Below are 26,361 nucleotides of genomic sequence, written 5' to 3' on the forward strand. Positions count from 1 at the left end.
ACAACATGTTATCATAATGAATAATGTAATATATAAAATGGAGCACTGAAGATGGTTTCAAAAAGATGGCAGATGATGGCTGAAAGGGAGTAAAGCGTTATGATGAACAGTAATGAAGTAAGATGATGGTGAAAGGCAGACAGACGGTTTATGTAAGCGAGACAAGAAAATGCAAATGGTGAAGCATTAAAAAAGAATGATAATGAAGAGTGTCGATAAGGGTACTTGAAAAGATGTCCAACCTTTAACCAACAAGGTTGTGGTGCATTTAGCGGTACCAGCATCATTGCTTATTTGACAAGAGTAAGTTCCACTGTGTGATATTCCAACCACAAAAAGATCTAGGAAGCATGAAAGGCCCTCCAGGCCAGTAAAACAGGAAGGTCCACAAATCAGCTCAGTGTCATCCTTGAACCATTTCACTGTGAAGGGAGGTGTTCCCTTAAATGTACTCTTAAAGCGAACAGTGGTATTTGGTATCACAGCCTGTGATTCTGGAACCAAAACAAAGCTTGGTGGCTCTAAATAATTGATGGGAAAGAAAGACAAATACATCTGTTAAGAAACCAGCAGCCATCAGAGATCTTAGGGTTATGAAAAATACTATAAAAGCCATCTGACCTTTCACTCTCAGTGTACCACTGCATTCACAACTGCCCGCTTTGTTTGTAATTTTACAAGTGTACATTCCAGTGTCAGCTTTCTCTAAACATTCAATTTCCAAAGACACGCTGTTGTCATGCTGAAGAAGTTTATGTTTGGTTCTTCCTGACAGTTTAGTTCCGTCCTTCACCCACTCCACAGTTATGGGGAGTGAGCCTGATATTTTACATCCGATTTGAACATTTTTGCCCAGAATTTCCTCCATCTCCATCAAAGGTATGATGAAGGATGGGGGTATTATTTGCTCTGATAAAAACAAAGAAAATAAATATCATAAATAACACTACAATTCAACTAATACTAATCATTCCATTAATCATGAAGAAACACTAACCTAGCACATTTAAAGTCACTTTGCACTGACAGGCACTGATGTGGTTGGAGACCTCAAACACATAAGTTCCTTTGTCTTCCGATTGGACAGATTGAATTTTAAGTTGGCTGACATTATTGATGAAGCTAAGGCTGTGCTGTCTTGAAGGCATCATTTCCTTGTCATCTTTACTCCATTTGACTTTCAGCTCAGGAGAGCCTGTAACTTTGCACTCTAAGCTTACTGGATCTCCAGTAGTGACATTAATCACATCTGGCTTTTCAAATATCCGAGGTGGCTCTGGGGATAACATAACAATTATATTTATAATAGCAAGTCTTTAGGATGGACAGTTACAAAAAGCACTTCCAAAAATAACCAACCTTGCACTACAAGTGTAGCAAAACACTTCTCTTGCCCCGCCTCATTCACAGACTGACAGGTGTATTTTCCACTGTGGATTGACTCACACACAGGGATTCTCAAAGTGGCAATATTGTTCTCAAATGCCCTCTCAATTGCAGGATCCTCCAAAATCCAGTTTTCATCTTTCTGCCATTGTATGTATAGAGGAGGTGATCCTCTTACAACACATTTAAACTCAACCTTTTTTCCAAGAACTGTGACAATATTTTCAATCCTCTCCACAAATGATGGAGGCTCTGATAGGAAGTGTAAAATATGTTTAACAAGGCGAAGAGAGATAAAATCATATATAAAACTGATATCAAACAAACTCAAAGCTAACCTTTTATGCTGAGTGTAGTCTGACTTGAACAACTCCCAATTTCATTTGCTACAATGCACTGATATTCTCCAACATCTAAAGCATCACATTTCTGTACATCAAGAGTCATTATAGAGCCATTCTTCTGCAAAACTACATGCTTAAGGCTTGATTTGATATCCTTTAAATCTTTTTGCCAAGTCACCTCAAAAGGAGCTGTGCCTTTTACCTGACATTCAAAATATGCATTTGAGCCATTCACAACCTCAAGAGGACTCAATGGCTTGACAAGAACTGGTGGCTCTGAAAAAAAAAAAAAACGGAATAAAAACAGTTCTATGCTCTGGCTATAGACATTTTAAAAGAACAATAATAAAACACTGAAATGCCTATAAAGTGCACTATATACTAACCTTTCACTCTTAGTTCCATACTACAGCTCTCACTGCCCGCCTCATTCCGGGCTTCACAGTAGTACACTCCACTATCTTTTATATCACTGCTACTTATCTCAAGCCGTGCAAGAAAATCGACAAAAGTAATTTTATGCTTGTTGCTTGGACTTATTTCATTACCATCTCTGAACCAGTAGGTGTCTATCTCTGGAGTGCCTGTAATATGGCATTCAAAAACTACCAATTGGCCTGGTTTTACCACTGTTATTTTTTCAGGTTTGCGGGTAAATTTGGGAGGTTCTGAAAAAAATGAAATTGAATTAAATCAAGTACTTATTTTAAGCATTTAACAAAGATTCAAGAACATTTTTTAAAGTCATTTTAGTGAAAACCTTTAACGAAGAGCATCGCTTGGCAAGCATCTGATCCTACATCATTACTTATTTCACAGACATAGTCTCCAGAGTCTGAAGGCTTTGCAAAAAAGAGCTCAAGTGAGCTGGAAGTGTCATTTTTCTGAACTGAACAGTCAATTCCTGATGAAACTTCTTTCTTATCCTTAAACCATTTAATGGTCATTGGTGGCGTTCCAGACACAAGAACATTAAACTGCACTTTGGATCCTGTTATAACGTCTTGTGATTCAGGCTTCTCAATGATTGATGGAGGTTCTGCTTGCAAGAGAGAGATTTAAGATTACAGATAAAAAGAAGATAAAATTTGCTAAAAAGCCTAATAAATTTACTGAAACTAACAAATCAAATCGTCACTCATAAAAGTCAAGGGTAATTGCAAACCTTTAATTTTCAGCATGCCAGAACACTGAACAGTGCCTGCTTGGTTTTTAGCGATACAAGTGTAATTTCCACTGTCTGAACTATCAAGACGACTGATTTCCAAAGATGCCGCATTCTCAAAGAATATGCATTTGTGCTTCTCATCTGTCTCTATCTCCTTATTTTCCTTGAACCAAGTTACAGTTATGGGAAGAGATCCAGAGACAAGACACTCCAACTGTGTAAAAGATCCTTTTATACTCTCCATTTCCTTCAATTTTCTTGTAAAGGAAGGCTTGATTATTTGATCTGTTAAAGTGAATAGAAAATAAGACAGTTTTATTCTAAAATTGATCTGAAATGTTGATTTAAGTGTTGATCTAAAACTTCCAATAATAACGTCAATATTATTTTCTAACATACTAACCTAAAACAGTTACAACTGCCTCACAACTGCAGCTTCTAGCATCATTTGAAATCTCAAATATATATTCTCCAGCATCACTCTTCTCAGAAGAAAGAATTTTTAACATGGAGCTTGTATCTGTGCTCTGTACTTTGTATTTTTTCCCTGATGTCAGCTCTTTGCCATCCTTTAGCCATTTTGCCTTAAGAACTTTAGAACCAGAGTACCTGCACTCTAGAGTGGCAGGATCACCTACTGAAACACTCACAGACTTGGCTTGCTCTGTGATGTTTGCAGGCTCTGTAATTACAATAAAATACGTATAAAAAATACATGAAAATAGCTCTAAATCAAAAAGAGCTATGATACGATAACTGAAAAATAACGCTGAAGAAAAACATAGACACAAGAAAACAAACAATACTATAAATATGCAAATTAGTCTTTAAAAAATACTACACACCTTTTACTGCCAGTACTGCTGTACATTTTTGACTACCAGCTTCATTCTGAGCATGGCAAGTGTACTTTCCACCAAGTTTTAACTGTACACTAGAAATGTGTACCACTGCAGTCCGGTTCTCAAAAGATATCTGAACATGCTCAGATTCCTTGATCTCATGATCATCTTTCATCCAAGAGATGGTCATAGGCAATGACCCTTTCAAAACACACTGCAAGGAAACCTCACCACCCAGGAGGACATTTGCATTATCCATCTTCTGCACAAATGATGGTGGCTCTAATTGAAGATTATCAAATGCAAGATGATGTTAGGACAATGTTCACATGCTTTTTGCTTTCACAAAAAATAAAAAATATTCCAAGAATTCCCTGGACTTACTAACCTTTCATCATGATATGAAAATCACAAGAAGTTTGGCCAACTTCATTTACTAAAGTGCACTGATATTTGCCGACATCCCCAGGTTCAAATTTCAAAATCTGAAGAGCTGCTACATCCTTTGTCAGGCTTATTATGTGTCTTCTATCATTTCGGATCTGCTTTAAGTCTTTGAAACAGGAAATCTCACAGGGAGCTGAGCCTGACACGGTTCCTTCCAACACAACATCTGTGCCTTTAACAATTTCTTTGGATTCCAAAGGTTTCACAAATTTTGGAGGTTCTGAGATAAGAAAGCACCAATTAGCTAATCGAGAACTGCTTTAACCAACAGGAATGACTTAAAAATCCTTGAAAAGTATGATGATTAACTTCAAACAAACCTTTGACTGTAACCAAGCAACTGCATCTATCACTGCCAGCTTCACTTGATGCTTGGCAGATATAATCTCCACTGTCTTCAACACAGCAATTGGAAATTTTAAGTGTAGCAACTGAGTCGGTGAAGGCCATTTGGTATTTATCATTTGAGCTAAATTCAGTCTCATTCTTATACCATCTAATATTGATCTCTGGGCTGCCAGTCACTTTACATTCCAAAGTTGCAAGACTCCCATTCAATACTAGTTTTGTCAATTCAAGCTTCATCACAAATTTTGGAGGTTCTATAAAAAGAGAAATGACACATTAAGATGAATTATATAACTAAAGAGTCATTCTGTGAAAACAAAAACAAAAAAACAAGGGATCTAAAAATATCATCAAGAGTAAGAAAAGGCACCTTTGACAAATAAGGCAGCTGTGCATGAGACCCTTCCAGCATCGTTAGAAACTTGGCAAGTGTATTTTGCAGACTGATGTGGCTTCACAGAGTGCAGCTCCAGTGAACTTGAGTTGGCTTCTTTCTTGATGAAACAAGTTCCTCCAGTTAACATTTCTTTGTCTTCTCTGAACCACTTAATGATAAAAGGCGCTGTCCCAGTGAACACAGCTTTTAGAACAACTGTAGTTCCTGGTATAACATCTTGGCTTTGAGGTGTTAAAGAGAAGACTGGGGGTTCTAAAGTTAGTTTGAAAGGATTGGGGAAAGAGATTATTTTTAACAACCACATTTCAAGTTGACAGCAAACAAATACAAACATTATAAAATGGGATCTATTATTCTAACCTTTAACAGAAACAGTTCCACTTGTTTCACTGTGTCCTGCAGCATTTGTTGCATGGCAGGTGAAAACCCCAGCATCTGATGTCTCTAAATCTGTTATTTTCAGTGCAGCAGTACTTTCCTGCATTTCAGTTTTATATTTTGTTCCAGTTGTAATGTCCTTTTCCTCTTTAAACCAAGATATTATTATAGGCTGGGATCCTGACACTTTGCATTCCATTTGAATACTACCCCCAACATTACCATCTACCTTTTTAAGTGTTTTAGTGAATGTTGGAGGTATTATTTTATCTGCTCAAAAGAAGTAAAACACCATCGTTAAAAAAAAAAAAAAACACACACATACACACAAACAACCAACTGAAAGATAATTTAGGAAGAATACCACTAACCAAGAACAATGACTGAACAAGAACACTGCTCTTTTCCAACCCGATTAGAAACTTCAATTTTGTATTCACAGCTATCTCCCCGCTCTGCCGAGAGGAATTTCAAGACTGACACATTGTCTTTGAAGGAGATTTTGTATTTTCGACTTCCTGTCATCTCTTTGCCATCTCTGAACCATTTTACTTTGAGATCTGGACTTCCTGAAACTTTGCACTCAAGAGTTGCAGAATCACCTGCTGTTACACTGATGGATGGAGGTTTCTCAACAAATCGAGCTGGTTCTTTAACAAAAATGAAATAAATCAATTAATAATAATAATAATAATAATAATAATAATAATAATAATAATAATAATAATAATAATGAGAAGAAGAAGAAGAAGAAGAAGAAGAAGAAGAAGAAGATACTACAAAATAATATAATGCTAAATAGTGATATGTTTATGGTTTAATTCTAACCTTGAACTGAAACAGTTGCATCGCATTTTTGTTTTCCTGCCTCATTTTCAGCTTGACAAGTATATTTACCCCCATGGTTAATGGCCACATTTGCTATTGCCAGAATAGTGATGCTGTTTTCAAAACTTGTGGTTATATTAGGATCATCATCTCTGACTAACTCCAAGTCTTTAAACCAATGAACTGTGATAGGAGTAGAACCCTTAAGAGCTCCTTGCAGTTTCACAGCACTGCCTAAAACTGCAGTGGTGTTCTCAACCTTCTTTACAAAGGATGGTGGGTCTGCATAAAAAAAGGCAGATTAATTTTCACATTAAATAAAACATTAACAACAACAAAGCAATTTTTTAGGCCATTGAAATTGATTGTACCAACCTTTCAATTTGGCCACTGCTTTCGTAGATATTTTACCAACGTCATTGGAAATGCAGCACTGATAATCTCCAACATCTGCACTTTCAAAAGATTTAATTTCCAAATATGCAACTGAGTCCTTTGAAACAATACTGTACTTCTTGTCAGAGGAAACTGGGTTTTTATTCTTAAACCAGGTCACATCAAATGGAGCAGTGCCTGTAACTTCACATTCAAGCTGAGCTGTGCACCCTTTGACTACCTCCACCATTTGCAACAACTTTTTAAATGCAGGAGGTTCTAAGAACAATAAAAGCAATAAGAGTTATATTATATTATAACTCAATATAATGAGCATTAATCAGAAGGTAAGAATCTTGAGTATTACCTTTTACAGTTACTTGAGAGCTGCAGCTTTCACAGCCAGCCTCATTCATCACTTCACAAGTGTAATTTCCACTGTCAGACTCAGACAATTCAATAATCTCAAGAGTGGCTTGGGCAGCCTTAAATGTGATTTTTCGTTTTTCAGAGGAACTAAGCGGTTTGTCATTCAAAAACCAAGTCACATGGAGTTCAGGCGATCCTTTGACAGTGCACGACAGACGTGATGACATTCCTTGTTTCCATAAGATCTTAGGCTCTAGCCTTTTAACAAAGACTGGAGGTTCTACGGATCAAAATGCAATGGGGGGGAAAAGATTTTTGATTTGTTTGAAAGAAAAAGACAAGTTAAGAAAAGACAACTTCAACAGGTAAATTTAAGAGACATGTGAAGCAGCACCATGAAAAAAGCTGTAATACTAAATATGGCAAAGAAGAGCAGCATCAACTGATGCTTAAGCTTTGTGACATCCGTCTAAGCAATGCAAAAACACTAATCTGCTCAAACTGACAGAAATGAATACCCAGTCATGCAGATTTGTTTCAAATACTTCATTTACCAAAGGCATTAATCTGAAAGTCTTACCTTGCACTGTTACACTAGAAGAGCAACTGGTGCTTCCTGCATCATTGGTAGCAGTACAAGTATATGTACCTGTATCTTTGAGTTTGGCCTTTTGAATCTCAAGACAGGCTATTTTTTCTTCAAAAGCTAGTTTACAGTCCATTGTAGTATGGAGTTTCTTGCCATCTCTCATCCAGATGATGGAAACACCAATGTCTTCATCTACGTGACATTCAAGATGTAGTGGGTTTCCCACAGCAATAGTGATTGACTCAAAGCTCTTCACAAAGTTGGGTTTGTCTACAACCCTCAGTTCAGAGCAGCATGTAGCTGTACCGACACTGTTTGAAGCTTTGCAAAGGTATGTTCCCTGATCACTTTGTTGTAGATTCAAGATTTCAAGAAAATACTTGTTCTTGTCAGAGGAAGCTTTGCAGTGATCATCAATTGAAATGGCAATATTGTCTTTATGCCAGACAACATTCATTGGGTCAGAACCAGAAATAACACACTGAAATTTAGCTTGCTTGTCCACAAATAAAGTCATCGAATCAGGCTTTGATACAAACTCTGGTGGGAAAATCTCTACAAAAAGAAGATATCAATAAGAAGATATAAACAACTTTGCCAACAAAGTATCAAACACAAAGCATGTCAGCTACAGAGTTAAATATATCAAGACAACCAATGGACAATAAGAAAGTTATATCTGTCTTACCTGTCACACTTAGTTTAGCAGAGCAGCTGTCACTTCCATGGCAGTTTGACGCTTTGCATGTAAATTCTCCACTGTCAGCGACTGATGGGCTAAAGATCTCCAGGGATGAGGTGTGATGAAGGCTGATAATTCTGCATTTGTCAGAATGTCTGAGCTCAGAACCAGACTTGAACCACTTGAAGGTCACACCTGGAGCCTCCTCAATTTCGCATTCGAACTTTGCAGGACTGCCAACATTGACCTCCAGATTTTGAATTTTCTGCCTAAAAACAGGTGGCACTAAATTGTGCACACAGATAAAAAGCAAATTAGTACACTATATTTAACATCCGCTAACAATTAATAAGTGTGAGAATGAAAAGCAGAAACCACTGATTGGCACTTTCAAACACCTGAAATGTTTTACAAAAACATTTACTACAAAGTTCAAAAGGTTACAGGTAACCATTTAGGTACATCCTAGCATCCATAATATTTATAGATATGGTATTTTCAAAAAGTGCCAATTTCTGTGGTTACTGTAATGGAGTAAAAAAAAAACATTCCAGGAGTGACTGTGAAGAATAATGGTGATCTCGCTATGAGGGAGAGAAAACAAATTGCATGAAGAGTGAAAAAGACTTGATATCCTGTCATGCATGCAAAAAAGATCAAGAATGAGGTGCACAATGACTGATGAAACAATGAAAAACAATGGAGTATTTCATGACCAAATTACAGAGGTGAATACAAAAAAAAAAGTGGAAAATACTGCAGGAGTGAAGGAGATGAATGTTGGAATGACACTGAAAGATCCAACGGGTTAAGAGTTGGTGTGAAGAAGTGAAGACATGCTAACATTTCAGTGATGTGGAAATGGTGGCAAAATCACAGCATTGTGAACAAGATCAGAGTGGAAGGCATTACGAGGGTATTTTCATATGAAACAAAGATCTATACTATTAGTTGGTGTGGAGATACTGAGAAAGCACATCTGATGAAGTGTGTCTATTTTAGCTATGAATGCCAAGAGTTAGTCATGTGGTGACAAAATAATCCCATAATTCCAACCTCTTAAGACCACAGTGAGGTGGGAGGACGTTGAGGTCTTGCCAGCATCACCTAGAGCCTCACAGGTATACTCTCCTTGATGATCCTTCATAACCTTGCTGATTACTAGTGTGTAAGTGTCATTGTCTATGAAACACTTGAACTCTTTGCCAGACTTAATAGATTTTCCATTAAAAAGCCAAATCACTTCCTTTACATGTCTAATAGTCACTGAAAATGTTGCTTCTGAATGTTCCTCTATTATAATATCCTCCAACGAGTTTTCAAAAATTGGGTAACCCTCTCTAACAACTTCTTTCTCTAATTTCATAAATGCCTCAGTTATATATTCCTCTCTTTCCCCTCTCTGAACTATGACTTCAGTGGACCGTTCATATGAAACAGGCCCCAAAACAGGTTCAGTTGTCACACCTCTAGCCACTTTATCCCTCCCATGCCCTTTTACTGTCACAGATCTGGTTTCTTGTTGCTCAACTTGGATAGACTGTTGAATCTCAATTTTTGATTCACTTGCCAAATGAATAGATGACTGTTGCACAAAAGCTTGCTCTTTAGCTGCTACAGACTGAAAAGAGGCTTTGGCTTCAGTTTTTACAGTTGCAGATTGAATATTTGGTGATGTGAAAGGCTCCACATTTTCTGTCATTCTTACCATCTCCACCACAGGTGAAAGCAATTCTTTTGTAGAAGCCTTATTAACTTGTAATCTTTGGGGCCTGTTGATTTGCATTGTGCCTGGCTGCTCTGAGGTCAGAACCTGTTGCTCTCGATAGACAATAGAGTAGAAAGCAGCTTGAAGTTCACTTCTGAGATCAGCAGTCTGGGGATAATCTCCTTCAAAAGCAATTGTAATTTCAAGTGGGGCACTTGCACTTGTGATAAGATAAGTGAACATGACAAATTTGGGTTCTCTCCTTTCTTTTACCTCATGAATTTCTACAGCTCCTAAACTCTCCACTACATCTGCCAGGATCAAAGGCTGGTCAAGAGCAACAGCAGTTGCAAGAGTACTTTTTAACTGGTATTTAATGTCCAATGTATGTGGTTTTGGAGGTGCAATAACAAAAGTGAGCTCTTTGGGTAGCGTTTGGCTCTCTCTTGCCTCTGACACTAAAACAGTACCCATCTTTTGCTCACTGACAACTGCTGTGGTTGTTTCAGATTTTGAAATATCCTCAGATAACTCGCCTTTGATTACTCGCTTTTCTTCCATTAATACTGACTGTCTAACAGACTGTCCTTCCTGAATTTGAACTGCAAAGTCTTGTTCGGTGGCCACAAGAGCAATACTACTCTCTGTTGAGATAGCCTGTTCTTCTACATAAATTAATTCAGATGGGATTTTGGGTTCAACTTTGCTTTTAGACACAAATTTCTCAATTGTTCCTATATTCTCTGTGTGTCCCTCCTCTATATCCTGACTCTCTGACACAGATGTCACATGCACAATATTCCAGTGATCTTCTTTCTGAACTAGGGCACGCTGTTGTTTAACATCACTTACAAAAGGAATTTCCTTCGGTAACGGCACTGGCTCTGAAAAGACTTGAAGAATACTTTCAGATTTGGGTTCTTTTCTGATTTCAGACTGCATGCCTGTAACAGACACAACAAGATCTTTACAATAATCAGCAGTATGCTCTCTTTTCTCTTCTGTGCTTGCAGCATGATGACGGGCTTTTTCCTGTCTCTGTACTGCTATCTGTTTATCTGGTTTTTCCATTGAGATTATCCCTTCTTTTGTCAACGTATTTTCTAAATGAATTGCCTGAAGATGCAAAGGAGCAGGAGCTTCCTTACCAGGATGAATGAAAAGTTCTGTTTTTTGTGCTGAAAACTGAGAGGACTCCTCGCATGTCACTGTCTGCTGTAAATCCACTGACACTGTATGCTTAATAACAGGATTTTTTTGAGCATCTGCCTTGCCTTGGACTGGTTTCTCACTGCTGAACCTGCCTTCAGATGGAAGAATATCCTGATCTGTGATGACCTGTAAATGTAGAACTTGTACTTCTTCTCTCTGGGACTGCACTGAAATGGCACTTTCTAAACCTGGGATCAAACTTGACTGATCAGCTTGGAGCTGATGCTTTTCCTCAGAAACGAGAGCTGATTTAAATGCACTGTCTTTGACTAGAGATGCAGTCTCCTCAACTGGTATGTGCATTGATAACCTCAGTTCTTTTGCTAAAGTTTGAGCAGTCTCACTAACTGAAAGGATAACTGGTTCTGGTGGTTCTTTCTTCACTACTGTCTGAAAGGTAGATTCTTGAGTTGACAGTTCTTTAGTGTGACCTTCTGTGATCTGTTGTTTCTCTGTTGAAACTGCACTGTAAAGAATTTTAACTCCCTCTTTAACCTGGTAGCCCTTTTCCTGCTGAGTATTCGGTAAAACCTGTGAATGTTCTTTAACAATTAGGAGTTTTGACTCAATTTGGTGACTTGATATTGGATACTTGGGCTCAGGAGATGCCTTGATCTGTTCCGTTTCTCTTGCTGATAATGGCTCAGCTTTGACAATTGTCAGTGGAGTTACACTCTCAGTTATGGCAGACATTATTTGTGAGGGGTGCTCTTTTGCAATTTCCAGCTCTGTAACCTCTGGACTTTTGATTAGTTCAAAGTGCTGTTCTGTGAAGCCTTGGCGTTCTTGAACTGCTGAGGTCATAGTAGCCATTTGGAGCTGTTTCAAAGGGATTGCTACCACTGGCTCTGGCTGAATTGAAGCAGATATTACTCTCTCCTGCACTTCATGAGACTCCAAAACAGCAGCTTGATGAGTCACCTTCTCCCTGTGCACAGTTGCAATGGAAACATCCAAGTCATGCAGAGTGTCAACCTGCTCGCTCGCTACCATTTGCCTATCTTCTGTGCCAATGGTATAAATTACCTGATGGTCTCCCTGCAAACTAGCACCTGCCTGTCCAGGTAGGCTAACACTGTACAAACGTGATTCAGTGGCTTCCTCTTTCATGGACACCTTATAACTTTTTTGCTCTTGAACTAATTGCTGTTTATGAAATACAGCGACTTTTTTGTGGAATACTATCAACTCAGCACTGCAGCTTGCCTCCCCAAAAGTATTGACAGCCTTGCATGTGTAGAGTCCACTGTCTTTCTGTTTGATGCTATTCATGATAAGAAAACCAGAGCCATCTGCATTACTTACAACAGAACAGATCTGGCTTGATTTAATTCGAAAATTACCCTTAAACCACTGAACATCAGGGAGTGGAGTACCAGTAACTCTATACTGAAATTTCACCTCACTGCCCTCCGCACACTGCACAGGTTGAATTTGTGTGGTAAAGCATGGTGGTTGCCCTGGTATTTTAAACATTTGTTCCACCCACTTTTCTGCTTCTGATAATTTACTCACTTGTACCTTTAATATTGTCTTGCAGGTGGTTTGGCCAAATCCATTACTGGCGGTACAAGAGTACTCTCCCTCGTACTCTTTCTTTACTTGTGTTATTATTAAAGTGTACTCATCTCTCTCCTCTACAAACTTATAAACTGATGAAGAAGTGATAACTTTTCCATTGTAGAACCACTGAACTTTTGGCTTTGGAAAACCAGATACTGTGACAGTAAAACTAACGGACTCTCCAACAGTGACTTCCACAGGTGTAAGCTTGGACTCAAATACAGGTTTCTCCTTTTTCCTTTCCAACAAACTAGAATAACGTTTTTGCTCTGGCTTTTGTTCAAGTGTTTTTGACTTCTCAGGTAAATGAAGTGATGTGCTGTAGGTTTCTTCCTCTTCTTCGGTCTTCACAGTCAAACTAGAAAATTCTGTATGAAAATAATGGGATTAAAGATTCAACAAAATATTCTCATCAATTACAAGTTTAGATAAAGATTTAGGTCATTCAGTATTAGTAAAGAAGCGGACATAATAATGCCCTTAAGAGATTAAAAAATACAGCATAACAGAAAACAGTGTTATCATAATTTTATTTACTTTTCATGTACATAGAATTACAATAAATGGGCAGAACAATGCATTTATGATTCTAATAAAATTATAGCACAGTCATTTAGATTTCTTTTTCCCTATCCATACAGGTTTGACAAGCTGACTACCTATATTTGTATCCCAAAATAATGACAATTGTAGATACAGAAAGGCATAGAAATGAGAACACATAAGCAAATTATAACTCATAAATCATCACTGTATAATTTTTTTTGATCTAACCTAATTTTATTTTAACATTTTTATTTACAACCTATTAAACTTTTAACTCACTTACCACTACTTTTAGAAAAACGTGATCGAACTATACAACAAAAATGTTAAATTATTATCCAACACTACGCAGTCTTATTTATACTATAAATGACATTGAACAAGGAAAATCTAGTCTCTCCCAACATAATTAAGTATTTAAACGATTTTTCCTTAACTTTTTTCTGATCACACTGTTAACATTAAGGAAGAAAGAAAATCACAAAAGGGGAAAATAATAGTCATGCAATTTGAATCAAAACAAAAAACTGTCAAAATTTGAAATCTATTAGACTGGACATGCGTTATCAAGAAATTCAATTAGATCTTTCAAAACTGTGCTTGAAAATCTCACCTAAACTGTTGCCAAACATAAGCAAAGGTACAATATTTCTTTATAAAATGTGTCATTTCATAACCAAAAACAAAGTCCAAGTACACCATCCAAAAGCGAAAAAACTAAAACTGTCCCCCAAAGTGGAAAACCAATGTAAGTTACTGAAGAGAAATTGAGGACCATTTCAGGTCTTTTCAATAAATTGTGGATCAATCAAAATATATACCACCGAATAATAATTTTGAATGCAGATTGAGCAAACGTTTCTATACATAATGTCACAATAATTTACAATTGTAATACATAAAAAATGTGTATGTGTTCAAAGTAAACAAAGCAATAAAACCTGCCTGACATTGTTTCATAAACTGCACTTTAAACTGCGGTCAAATTAAAACACTTTTAACAACGAATTTGTTTCAGTGTAACCAGCTTTGTTTTGGATAATACATTTGAATTCACCAGCATCACTGTGAGTAACATTCGTTATAAGCAAGTTGAAATGCCCTGATGCTTTCTCCTGGATAATATATCTAGCATTTTTTACCGGAGCACCATCTTTGAACCACTCTGCTGTAGGATTTGGTTTGCCGCTCACTAAGCACTGAAGAATCACAGGTGTACCTACAGCTGCAGTTACATTTTGTAGCGGGATTATACATTTTGGGGGAATTTCAGTGACCTGAAACTCAAAACTACAAGAGTTTGTTGATTTGCCTTTGAATTCAATTTTGTCATCTTTTGAGGGTTCCGCAAAGACATCTAAATTAATACTAACATATTTCTCTCCTTGCTCACTTGTCTCATTATCAGTAATAGCAACCAGTCTGACAGCTTTCTGAGACTCATCAAATTCCTGTTGGAACTCAAATTCAAGCTCTATCTCTGATGTCTGTTCTCCATCAAATGATGAATTTCCAACAACCAAGTCAAACTTCTGAGGATGAACTTTTGCACTGCCAAGAGAAACTGCAGTTAGTTCTCTTCCCCTTGTCTTGCCTGAGAATGACTGTGGATTCATAACCGTAAGTGACGCCCTGCAAAGTGTTTCACCAACAACATTAATAGCTCTGCATGTATATATGCCACTGTCATGTATGTTGGCTTTGAGAATCTTCAGAAAATGATTATCACCATCTGAGCTACAGATGTATTTTTTCTTATCCATAGGAATCTTTATATTGCCTTTGTACCATGACACTATTGGCGAGGGAATACCCATTAAAGAACATTCAAACATTACATTTGTGTTTACAAGAGTTTCAATGTCATAAATAGGGTTTATAAAACGTGGTGGCATTTCTGTAACTTCAAAAGCTATTTTTAAATCATCATTTTCTTGAGTTATGAAATCCACAGTCCCTTCCTCAAACATGCTTGGTAGAACATCAAGGGATATGATCATACTTTTGTTATCAGCTGTATACTCTGGAATGGTAACAATCTTTACCTGTCTTTCAAACTCTTTCACCTCATTCTCATCTAACTCAACCTCCAACAAGATTTCTTGAGGAGAGGGAGACCTTGACAGATCCTCATCCTCCTCAACATCAAACTCAATGACATGCTGATGGGTAACAGCAGGAGGGGGTAGCATTTGCCTTGCTTCCTGAGATATAACAAGAACCAATGCAACACTTTTTGCCTCACCAACATAATTAAGAGCCTCACAGATATATTCCCCTTGGTCAGCTTTTGTGATATTCCTAATTTCCAGGGCAATGTTATCACCTTCTCTTTCAATAATAGTCCTCTCATCTGCTTCAAGCTCAGTTTTGTTTCTAAACCATTTCACTTCTGGAGTGGGTAGTCCAAATACTTCAGCACAGAACTGTAAGGAATCGCCCTCAACAATTCTTCTCTTTGTAAGTGGCTTAAGGAAAGCTGGAGGAATTCCCTGAACCTTTTCCTGAAGTGTCCCCAAGCCTAGTGAACCACGTCCCTCTGGAAGAATCATACACTCATCGATAGTAAACACAGGGGGAGTTGTTTCAATACCCTCATCGTCTGGAGAACTGAGAAACTTAGCCGGGGAATAAAAACCTTCACTAGAGCTAGTTGAGAGTCTGGTATGTTCCACAGGGGAAAACGGATACTCAGGAGGTGTCATGACACCCCCTGGAGTCTCTGAGGGGGTATGGAAAGATTCTGGTGACTTTTGAATTTGAGAAATTTCAGTGGATGAAGCTGGTGTGTAGAACCGTTCTATTTCTGCCATCTCCTCACTGAATGTGCTACCAACTTCAATAGACATCTCTGACTCTGGCGACAAAGGCCTTCCCCAATCAGTCGGTTGGTTATAGTAGTCATAAACAGCACTAAAAGTTACTACTTCTTCCTCAAGTTTGGGAACACCAACAGCCCCTAGCCTAGCAGATTTTTTCTGTTGTAGTTGCTGTCTCTGTGGGGGGTACTCTGACAAAGGGTAATCTGCTGAGTCAGATTGCAATACTCTGTCAACCTCAATTTTGGGTTTTACACAAAGAAGTTTTGTCAAATCTGAGGCTTCCATCCTATCACGTTTTATATCAACGGGACTGACATTATCTTGTGGCATGTCCTCAACTTCTGCTCTTCGAACACTAATAGTACCCATTTTTACAGGTTCAGTTATTTCAGCGGACTGTACCTTGGTTTCTAACATGACTTGTTCTTGAGCAGAGTTAACAATTTCCTCCTCCACTATAATTCTTTGCTCAACTGTGCTATCAAAAACTGCTTTAGGGCTAACAGAACTGTCTTTTGGGTTAATTTTTTCTGGTAATCTAGCCTGGGGTCTGAATAAAGTAGGTGATTGCTGAACCTCTGTAACATTTGCCAAGGATACAAAATGCTGGAAGTCAAATAACTTTGATTCTATAGAAGACATTCTCACATCTGACTTTTCTTCAATAGGGTTTTCTGTGTTGTCCAGAACTGCCTCTGTAACATCTGTTGGAGCTCTTAAGGGGAAGGTCTTAGCTGCAGTCAAAGTAGGATATTTTATCCTGTCCTCACTGGAGAGAATTGAAGTTATTTGTTCTTTTTCATATTGCCCAGGTTCAAGAGCAAACTCTGAAATATCTTCAACAGGAAAATAGGCCTCATCCTTTGATTGTGTTGTTGGCTCAACAGACTCATCAACAAAAGATGTTGGCATTTCAAATGCTTGTTTCAATTTTGATACTTTAACCTCTGCCCCAGACGACTGCAAACCACAGCCTGTTATTACAGGCATATCTAAAGCTGGTTTCTTAATGCGCTTAAGTTTGGGAGCATCTGGCTGTGGGTAATGGGGTTCATCCGTTTTGATAATATCTTGAAATTCAGCATGTTTAACTGAACAGTCATAATCAGGAATGTCCTCACTTGTAAGAGTAATATCTTGGGATGGTGTGGAAGAACTTGATAAAGTCTTTGTTTGAACTTTGGTGATTTCTAAAGATAAGCCAAGAGATCTTGTTTGGTTATTCATTTCTGTTAGGGCAATGGATGAAAATCCAGAGTCCAGAGTTGCAGAATCAAAAGACACATCAGCAACACTTTCAACCTGCCCAAGTTTGTTAGATGCAATACATCTATATATTCCAGCATCAAGACATGTGAAATTATCAATGAAAAGTCTATAACTTTTGTCTTGTACCTGACATCTATATTTACTGTTATTAAGATCAAGGCAAATGTCATCATGGAACCAGGTGGCTTCAGGTGTTGGTTCACCAATTATGATGCACTCAAGCATAGCAGTCTGTCCCTCTAAAACACTAATGTTATCTAGTTCTCTGAAAACTTGGGGAGCCTCACGACCATCATCAAAGGAAAATGTGAACTTATGCTTCACTGTTTGAGAGGTGCCATCATCAACTGGAGATTCCGGGGTTTGCTCAACAGGCTCAAATGTGTCTTTAGCCTCATCGAACATCTCTAGCACTGGGGTTGGAGCAGTAATTCTGATCTCAACTGGTGAGGAGTGAATAGATGAAGATGAAGTTTGTGGCATGTGAATAACTGCCTGAGGTACCTGCAATGTGTATTTGCTGTCTATCTCAGGTTTCATTAGGGACTTAAGTTCTTCCTCTATCATTTCTTCTTCAGTGAACACTGACTCATCTGTTACTTTAACTTCTTGAGGAGGCCCTATCTCTGTCTTTGACAGAACATCTTCAGTTACTTTAAATCTGCAACATGTACTTGCTTTTCCATGTCTGTTAGCAATATTACAAGTTACCACACCTTGATGGTCAACGGTTGGATAATAAATGGTCAGTGTTGATGAATTTGCTTTGGAACGGACATCAAAATCAGGGTCTCTCATTATAAGATGTCCATCTTTATGCCATGAAACAGATGGCTGGGGATCTCCCTGGAATTGGCAACTGAGTTCAGTCATTTCACCTCTCTTTACCTCGATCTCTGGCTTTAATATCATCACAAAGACAGGTGCTCCTGGTTTTACTACACTCATAGACATTTTCCCTGCAATGGGAGAAACCCTGGGGGTTTCTCGTTTTGAGAGAGTTTTCTGTTGCTCTATTACATCAGGTTTATGTCTACACATTGTCACAACTTTTACATCACCATGATGCTTCTGAACTACATCCTCATAACCCAAATATTGTCTTTCAATTCCTACAGTCACATCTGTACCTATTTTGTCAGGCATAAACTCTTCAGGCTTTGTATACAAAATAACTTCTCCTGTTGGCAAAGCTGTGGACATCAATGTTGTCTCAGGTAATACAACAGAAGACTGCACATGCTCTGCAATGGCCCAATTAGATTCTAATTCAACACTTTCTTCTTGCTCAATTGGAACATCTTGTTGCCATTTTTTAATCCGCTTTGCTAGAGCCTCCTCCTCACTGACAAAATAGTCACTTTCAGTCCTTAACTTCTCACTATCAGCCTCAGAAATCATTTGCTTTTGTGTTATAGACCTATCAGTTACATAGGAGTGAGAAGAAACATCACTAAAGAACCTCTCTTTTGCTGTTCTCTGTGGTGACACCTCATTCATATTTTCCAATTCAACATCTTTATGTGTGGTTTTACTGAGAGTGTTTTCTAAAGCACTCTCAGTAACACCACCCCTATCAGGATCAAGTGCAACAGCCGGTTCTTGCTCAGTCAAAACATCTTGTTGCCATTTCATTATACGTTGAGTTAATGCCTCTTTTTCAGTCACATGATCACTCTCACTTTTTAACTCATTTATTCTTTCTCGTGATAAGTGCAACTCAATCTCACCCGAGCATTCAGGTAAAAGTTTTTCTTTAAATGAAAATCTTGAAGTCTTTGTAAATGTGGACTCCCTTTGAAATTTTAAAGCTGATTCTGATTCTTCTTTCTGAACTTTGGCAAAAGATTCATGAGAATAAGAGCCTTTTTGCTCTGACTTTAGGGAAGCAACAGAGTCTGCCTGATCAACCTGCACATTGTGTTGCCATTTTTGTGTACGCTGAGCTAAGAACTGACCTTCACTTTCTATGTGATCACCCTCCTTTTTACTTTCATGTTGCAGACTATCATCAGCAAGTATTTTTTCTTCCTTTAACTTCACTGCCTTTGTCCTTAAATACTCTTTGTCTGCTTGCTTCTCGTGTGAAGGGGTGATCTCCTTTGGACTGTTTACTTGATTGGAAGCTTCTCCTGTCTCTAACCACTGCAACCCAAATGGTTCCTTTGCCTTGACCTGTGCTTCTTCATTCCACTGTACATCCTGTTGCCATTTTCGAATGCGCTGAGCTAAGAACTGATCTTCACTTTCTAAGCACTCACTCTCAAGGTTTTTCTCAAGGATGTTCTCCACCGACATAGCTCTCTGTTCTAATTTTTGTACAGGAACTGTTTTAACTACATCACCAAAAAATATTTCTTTCATTGGCTTCACTGCCTTGGCTCTTAATGACTCTTTTTCTTGTGAGTCTTCATGTGATGCGCTTATCTCCTTTGTGTTGCTTGCTTGTTTAGAAGCTTGTCCTGCCTCTAACCACTGCAACACAAATGGTTCTTTTGCCTTGGTCTGCGCCTCTTCATCCCACTGACTCAGGCTTGCATCATCTTTGTGATCTAAAATATCATATTCTAAATCCTTTTCTGACTCCTCTTTAGATGTGATCTCTTGTTTCACCCGTGCATCAGATACTTCAACTTCAATGTCTTTTCTTAAAGTTTCCTCTAGGGGAAGTTCACCCTTCATAATTCGCAGTGCCCTAGATCTTGACTGAGGTTCAAAGGAGTGTCTGACTCTTCGTTCTGTTGATTGGGAGCCGAGTCCAGTAATTCTCTCCAGTCTGCTCTGATATTCTGCTGAACATCTACCAATTTCAGCTTGCTCACCAGGGCGAACAACATGTTGAATTTCGGGCAAAGTAGATGGCTTTACTCTGAGTCTCTCAACATAATCTGTGTAACAAGGCTCACTTGTAACCGATTCCACGTCAAACTCAGAAGAGGACAATGTAGATATTGAAAGTCTCTTTTTCTTTTTGACAGCCTTTTGTAAGAGATTAAGTTTTGCTTTAACCTCTCCATGAAGGCTGTCAGTGTCACTAAATCTGTCACTGTACCTATCACTACACCGGTCACTGAATTTATCACTAAACCTATCACTGTATCGGTCACGACCAGTGAATCTGTCACAGTATATATCACTGTATCGATCACTGAACCTCTCGTATCTCTCGTACATCGGAGTTGGAGAGCGTGCACGTTCGGATGCAGTCTCAAACTTGCTGTCTTTGTCTGGTGTTCTTGATGGGGATGAAGTTCTAAAATACATTGTGCGGAACAGAGTGCTTTTTGATCTATGACGCCCCTTTATTTGCCCTTTGCTTGTTTTATCAAAAGGAGAGCCAACACATCTTAGATCTACTCGAAATTTTCTTTCTTTTGTTGAATCAGCTAATGAATCTGAGCTTGAGTGGGCTTTGTTTGAGGATCTAGAATGGCAGAAATAAGATACATCTTGCTCTTCCCTCAGTGATACAAGAAGTGATGCTGTGGTATCAGCAGAACCTTCAGTGTTAATTGCCATGACTTTGTAACTGCCTGAATCTTTTTCCTTAATCCCTTTAATTGTTAAACTGGTTGCATGCATATGCATTTTACTCACTGTATATATTTTACGATGGTGCTCCTTCTGTATCTGTCTATTATTATGAAACCACAATATTGTTGGAGGTGGCATTGCAACTACCTTGCACCTAAAAGATGCAGTGTCACCCTCCACAACAGATTGAAATTTCAGTTTTTTGGTGAAGGAGGGTTTCAAGTTTTCAGATGGGGCTACAAGACCTTGATCTAAACTTTCTTCTGGGTCTGAAAATGCACCATGCTGCAGTCCTCCTTTTTCCATGTGTTCAGCTCCTTCATTATAAAACAACTCTGGAAAAAAGGGAGACAAATTTCAAGAAAATGCCCAGTTTGCTACAGAAAATGAAATATATTTCAAATAGAATATTAATAGATATATTAAAGCATGCATCAAGTCACAAAGCCATAAAAAACATATTCACTCACCATATTTGTTCGAATAAACGCAAGACTTGAGTCTTTATTAAAGATTCTGACACGAAAATCACTTGATGTTTTGTTCCTTCTTCTGTGGACAGTTCTTCAAAGCATAAATTAATTTTCAAAGCATTAACACGTATCGAAATAATACTGATCTGGTTCGCAAAAGAGCCTCTTGTATATTAAACTTGGTGGATATATCCTAAAATATTCCTTACCTGACTTGCAGAATGATGAATAAACGCCCTTTCTAATCCTTAGAATGACGAAAATATTTCATACATATAGAAAAACATCACTCTCTATTGATAAAAAAAGAGTGTTGTCATTAAAACAGCTCTAGACTTCTTTGAGAAGGCGTTTATTCGAACTAATATAGTTTAAAGGTATAACCATGTTATTTTAAAAAGCAAACAACATTAATCACATACTGCTATCTGCAAGCCAGTCTAAGAAATATTTGCAGGAAGGTGTTCCAGATGCAAGAAACGTAAGAAGCAAATAAAATATGTGGCTACTTCCATATCTTTTAAAATGTAATTTTCCTGTGGTCTGGAACTTTTAAAGGACAAACATCCTGCACCTTTTATTTCTAGAAACAACCAAGAAGTACCATATCCTTCATGCTTTTCAAGGGGAAGACAGATGCAAAACTTTGCAAAAGTGCTTCACAGCAAGCATTTGCCAATCAAATTGCTTGCTATCCAGAAACACTTGATTTCAACCATACACATATCCAAGAGTGACATATGAAAGTTGTTCTCATAAAAGAGGATTTGTTTGCATGCAATACAATATGCTCGGAAATGTTAAATTCAATAGTTTTACAGAAAGACATCATTATTTACTAAATAAATACTGTAAAATGATCCTACCTTTGACCTCTTCCTCAATTTTTGCTTCAATCTCCTCACGTACTTTTGTAACTGTAAAATAGAGTCATTTAAATAGATGAATAAGAAATGAATAGCAAAATATGTCACCTATAACATGAATATCCAAGGGAAGATCAAAAAATTGGTTTATCTGCATGTGAAACAAATGTGAAAATGTTAAAAAGAGGTGAAACATGGGAGTTTGCAAAAGCATGCATTGCCAGCACAATATCAAGAGAGCACTGTATGATACAACTTCTTCAGAAGCATTGATAAGGTTTCATAAAGTGTAATTAGTGAACGTGATCGGGAAATTCCTTGAACTGTTCTTGAGGTTGGTTGAAAGGCTTAAAAAGAAAATGACGTGAATTAATTGTGATACGTTAATCAAAATCTATAAACTACTTTGATCTCAATTACCTTCTTCAGTTACAACAAGGCTGGCTGAGCAAGCTGCCTCTCCTGTGATACTGACTGCTTTGCAAGTGTACTGTCCAGCATGCTCAGAGAAAGTATCAACTATGATTAGCGTAGCAGTGTTTGTCATCTCATCAAAATGAAAGACAACATTTTTGGTAGGCTTTATAGACTGTTGGTTATGGAACCAACTTATCTCTGGTTTTGGCATGCCAGACACACGAGCATGAAATCTAGCCACTTCTCCATGAGCAACCACACAGCTCACAATAGGTTGAATAAAAGTGGGCCTTTGGCCAATAGGATCCTTCTGAACACTCTTAATGCTTGTGAAGAGGCTGGAAGTGGCTTCTGACTGAGACTTGGATGTACAGTCCATAATATGTGTTTGTCCTGAAAGGAAGTATTGATTTATCCTCAACTTATCACTACAGTGCACACATTGAAATTTGTTTCCCTGTACAAATGTGTTTTGTTTTATATTTGGCTGGCAAAATTGTTCTGTATCACAGTAGGGCTGTCAATCGAATTTATTTAAGCGTGACATATCTCATACTTTTTTGTAGTTAAAGCATTAATGAATTCAGTTCCTTTTTAAGGAAATTATGTGCAATCAAAAGGTTCAGCAATTTGTGTGGATAGCACTCATAGAGTACATGTATACAACAGTGAATATTACTCAACTCACTCACAAAAAAGCAACAGATTCTAGACTTCTCAAATTTCATCAAAATGCACGAGAAATGTGAACACTGAAATGCAAATCTGCAAAAAATCAGTAACTATTTCTCATTATGCGTGTAATCTTACATGTGCAAAAATGCAGTTCTTTGCAAGTTTTCGAATTAATGTTTTTATGAATGACAGAATGCAAATTACTTTATGCAATTACTCATAAATGGGTGCGCAGTTACGTGTGCTCGTGTAGTTCACTCTGAAAGTTTTGATTAGTTTTTAGAAATACTATGTTAGCTTTGACAGCCCTTATTAACAGACAAACCACCACCAATTGCATTATTGACTAATAATAATAATAAAAACATATTATCATTGAAGCCATTATCAGGGTTTTTTTTTTTATTAGTTTGCAATTTTTGGTTGGTAAGAAAATTTAGCTCACCGTCCACTTTCAGTACAGCAGAACATGAGACCATTCCTGCAGAGTTACGGGCAACACATGTGTACTCGCCCTCATCCTCAGGATACACTCTGGTGATCTCCAACTGACAGTTTTCATCAAACTGAGACACTCTGAACATATCAGACTGCTTGATCTCCTTGTCTTTGCAATACCAAGTTATTGTCAGATCTAAACAGGAGTAAATGTGAGGAATACGCATCAAACATCAGTTAAGGTACAAATGACTATTTACTTGATCGTACTGTATGTGTCGATATATGTGCTCTGCTCCGAGACGTAGTGAGGAACCTTCATTTTAAAGGATCATAGAAGAGCTACGCTTTATTAATGACTACAGTATTGTGCCATTCCTTTTGCGGAACCTATAATCAAATAAACTGAAAAGATTTCTATGGTGCACAGAGTGTCTGCCTATGTAGAGCATTGCAAATCACTCATTCTTGAGACTAAGTTAGGGAGATAACAAAACAAAAAAAGCAAATGCCAATAGGCAGCTCACTAGGTTTTGGAACAGACCTAGAGTTACTGATCTTACCTTCCCCTGAGACACGGCACTGGAATCTAGCAGATTGTCCTTCATTGGTAGAAGTGTTACGGATTGGTGTTATGACCACAGGTGGTGACAGTGGGGCTCCAGTGTCAGGGGAAACGACTTCTGGAACTGAGGATTAAAAGACATAGCAAATATATGTAAATTATGTAGCTACAATTCATGTGATTTTTTTTTTCCTTCATTTTTTTTTCTTTACCTTCCACATTAAGTGACGCAGAACTTGTGGCTACTCCATAGTCATTCTTAGCTTCACAGTTGTACTGAGCTGCATCCTCTGGGAAGACTTCAATGAGCAACAATGTGTGCTCATTTCCCTCCCTCAGGAACTTACACTTGAACCCAGACGACAGGGCTTGAGTGTTCTTATACCAGGATACCTGAGGCTGAGGAATTCCTATCACCTCCACAGAAAAGCGTGCAGGTTTGCCAGCTTCAACAGACAGGGGCTGCAAGTGCCTGATAATCTGAGGAGGCTCAGGGACTAAACAATGCAAGAATGAATAAGAATTAATAATAGATGCACAGAGACAAACAAGAACAAACTGAGAAACATTATGAATCAAAAAGTTTTGAGATCAAACTCACTGTTGACATGTAGGGTTACAATACTCCTGTTTTTTCCAGCAATGAATGTGTATTCTCCAGCATCGCTTCTGTAGGTTTCTATGATTGTCAGGCGATGAATTTTTCTAATAATGGCATAGTTGAAGCGCTGATCTACAGAAAACTGGATCTCGACTCCATTTCTCAGCCAGCGTCCCTCAATGTCATCCTCATTGACTTCAAATTCAAATGTAGTTCGTTGTTTCTCAAGCACCTGAATTAAAATTTCAATTAAAAGGAAATTGAATGTATTATTGATATACTGAACACTGTCAGAATTTAAATATTATTTATTATGACAGCTTGGTACTTACAGTGATTTCTTTCTCGGCAGGTTCACTTATACGCACATCCTTGCCCTCAACAATGAGGTTGGCCTTCGATACACTTGATCCAGCAACCACAGTGTACTCTCCAGCATCAGACATGCGCAGAGATTGGATCATAAGACGATGCATGTGTCTCTCTGTGGAAACTTTGTACCTAAATGGTGAAGATGATATCTCCATCAGGACATGAACTTAATAAAGACAGATTATTAATGTCAAAGAGCAAAATTGTGCATGGATGTATATGGTAAACCATTATATTGAGTACCTTTCAGATATTTCAAGTTCCTGGCCATCTTTCATCCATGTTACTTGGACATTGGGTTCAGAGAGTTCACATTCAAAAATGGCCTTCTTCTTCTCAGTAACTTTAATGTCCTTGATGTGCTTGGTGAACTCGATGACACGAGCTTAAATTGATCATGAAAAAACCACATGATCAGAATTAGCCAAAAATAAATAATAAGAAAATCTGAATAATGAAGTAAATATTACCTTCAACAAAAAGGTTTGCGGCTGTTTCAGCAGATCCAGCCACAAATTTGTACTCTCCAACATCCCCAAAGTGAACATTTCGGATAGTGAGGGAGTGAGTGAACTGTTTGGTGCGAGTTTGGCATCTATCACTGGATCGGATTTCAACTCCATTCTTCAGCCATTTGTAGGTGATGCCTTCATAGTTGACAGTCACCTCAAATGTGATGGTGTCCTTTTCTTGTGCATTCAGGTCTTTGAGCATAGATGTGATGAGGACAGCTGAAGGAGAGGGAATAAACATTTGACTCAATTCTAATTGTTGTTGCCATTGTAAGTACATGTCTGGTAGGCAATGAAGAAAACAACTACAAAAACAATGATATCAAAAATAACTTACGGCTAACTGTCAGGGTGGCAGAGACTTTGTCATTTCCACACACAAATGTGTATTCAGCAGAATCATCTCTGCTGGTATTCATGATCTTTAACTGATGCAGTTTGCCCTGCACCACAATCCTGAACTTCTCACTCATCTCAATTTCAACTCCATTTTTCAGCCAGGTGGATGGAACATTGAAATGTGAAACTTCACACTCAAACGTGGCCAAATGGGTCTCTGGAACTTCAATGTTCTTAAGGGGCTTTGTGACTCTCAAAGCTGAAACAGTCATTGTATGGAGTTAGTGGTGTGTATA

The 26,361-nt window shown here is 38.0% G+C and overlaps 2 protein-coding genes across 2 annotated transcripts in view; both read right to left on the reverse strand.

Moving 5' to 3' along the window:
* ttn.2 (titin, tandem duplicate 2) overlaps positions 1–26,361 on the reverse strand; it is a 162,185-nt gene that overhangs the window by 116,878 nt on the left and 18,946 nt on the right. The window contains exons 33-63 of the mRNA XM_077215908.1: positions 26,064–26,324; positions 25,685–25,945; positions 25,458–25,599; positions 25,175–25,343; positions 24,843–25,074; positions 24,454–24,738; positions 24,240–24,365; positions 23,684–23,872; positions 22,567–22,956; positions 22,147–22,197; positions 9,210–13,004; positions 8,160–8,438; positions 7,463–8,026; positions 6,881–7,162; positions 6,514–6,792; positions 6,139–6,420; positions 5,682–5,960; positions 5,293–5,580; positions 4,906–5,184; positions 4,508–4,789; positions 4,129–4,407; positions 3,744–4,022; positions 3,302–3,580; positions 2,896–3,183; positions 2,491–2,769; positions 2,117–2,398; positions 1,725–2,006; positions 1,360–1,638; positions 998–1,276; positions 622–909; positions 243–521 (exon numbers count right to left, since the gene is read on the reverse strand). Coding sequence (XP_077072023.1) covers positions 243–521; positions 622–909; positions 998–1,276; positions 1,360–1,638; positions 1,725–2,006; positions 2,117–2,398; positions 2,491–2,769; positions 2,896–3,183; positions 3,302–3,580; positions 3,744–4,022; positions 4,129–4,407; positions 4,508–4,789; positions 4,906–5,184; positions 5,293–5,580; positions 5,682–5,960; positions 6,139–6,420; positions 6,514–6,792; positions 6,881–7,162; positions 7,463–8,026; positions 8,160–8,438; positions 9,210–13,004; positions 22,147–22,197; positions 22,567–22,956; positions 23,684–23,872; positions 24,240–24,365; positions 24,454–24,738; positions 24,843–25,074; positions 25,175–25,343; positions 25,458–25,599; positions 25,685–25,945; positions 26,064–26,324 — 11,808 coding nt within the window. The remainder of the gene's footprint in view (positions 1–242; positions 522–621; positions 910–997; positions 1,277–1,359; positions 1,639–1,724; positions 2,007–2,116; positions 2,399–2,490; positions 2,770–2,895; positions 3,184–3,301; positions 3,581–3,743; positions 4,023–4,128; positions 4,408–4,507; positions 4,790–4,905; positions 5,185–5,292; positions 5,581–5,681; positions 5,961–6,138; positions 6,421–6,513; positions 6,793–6,880; positions 7,163–7,462; positions 8,027–8,159; positions 8,439–9,209; positions 13,005–22,146; positions 22,198–22,566; positions 22,957–23,683; positions 23,873–24,239; positions 24,366–24,453; positions 24,739–24,842; positions 25,075–25,174; positions 25,344–25,457; positions 25,600–25,684; positions 25,946–26,063; positions 26,325–26,361) is intronic.
* Positions 13,150–21,374, reverse strand: LOC143723484 (uncharacterized). The gene is made up of 2 exons (XM_077215935.1): positions 21,278–21,374; positions 13,150–21,142 (listed from the first exon to the last, which is right to left on the reverse strand). Exon 2 carries the CDS (start codon positions 21,111–21,113, stop codon positions 14,169–14,171), a length of 6,945 nt encoding a protein of 2,314 aa, XP_077072050.1. The 5' UTR covers positions 21,114–21,142; positions 21,278–21,374; the 3' UTR covers positions 13,150–14,168.

Source organism: Siphateles boraxobius, unplaced genomic scaffold, assembly GCF_051911475.1.
Source record: "Siphateles boraxobius isolate OS27281-9 unplaced genomic scaffold, OSU_SipBor_1 7, whole genome shotgun sequence".
Classification (NCBI taxonomy): Eukaryota; Metazoa; Chordata; class Actinopteri; order Cypriniformes; family Leuciscidae; genus Siphateles; species Siphateles boraxobius.

What these genes read in the sequence shown, in the direction of transcription:
- LOC143723484 (XM_077215935.1), bottom strand. Translation starts at nt 21,113, where the DNA reads ATGGAAAAAGGAGGACTGCAGCATGGTGCATTTTCAGACCCAGAAGAA.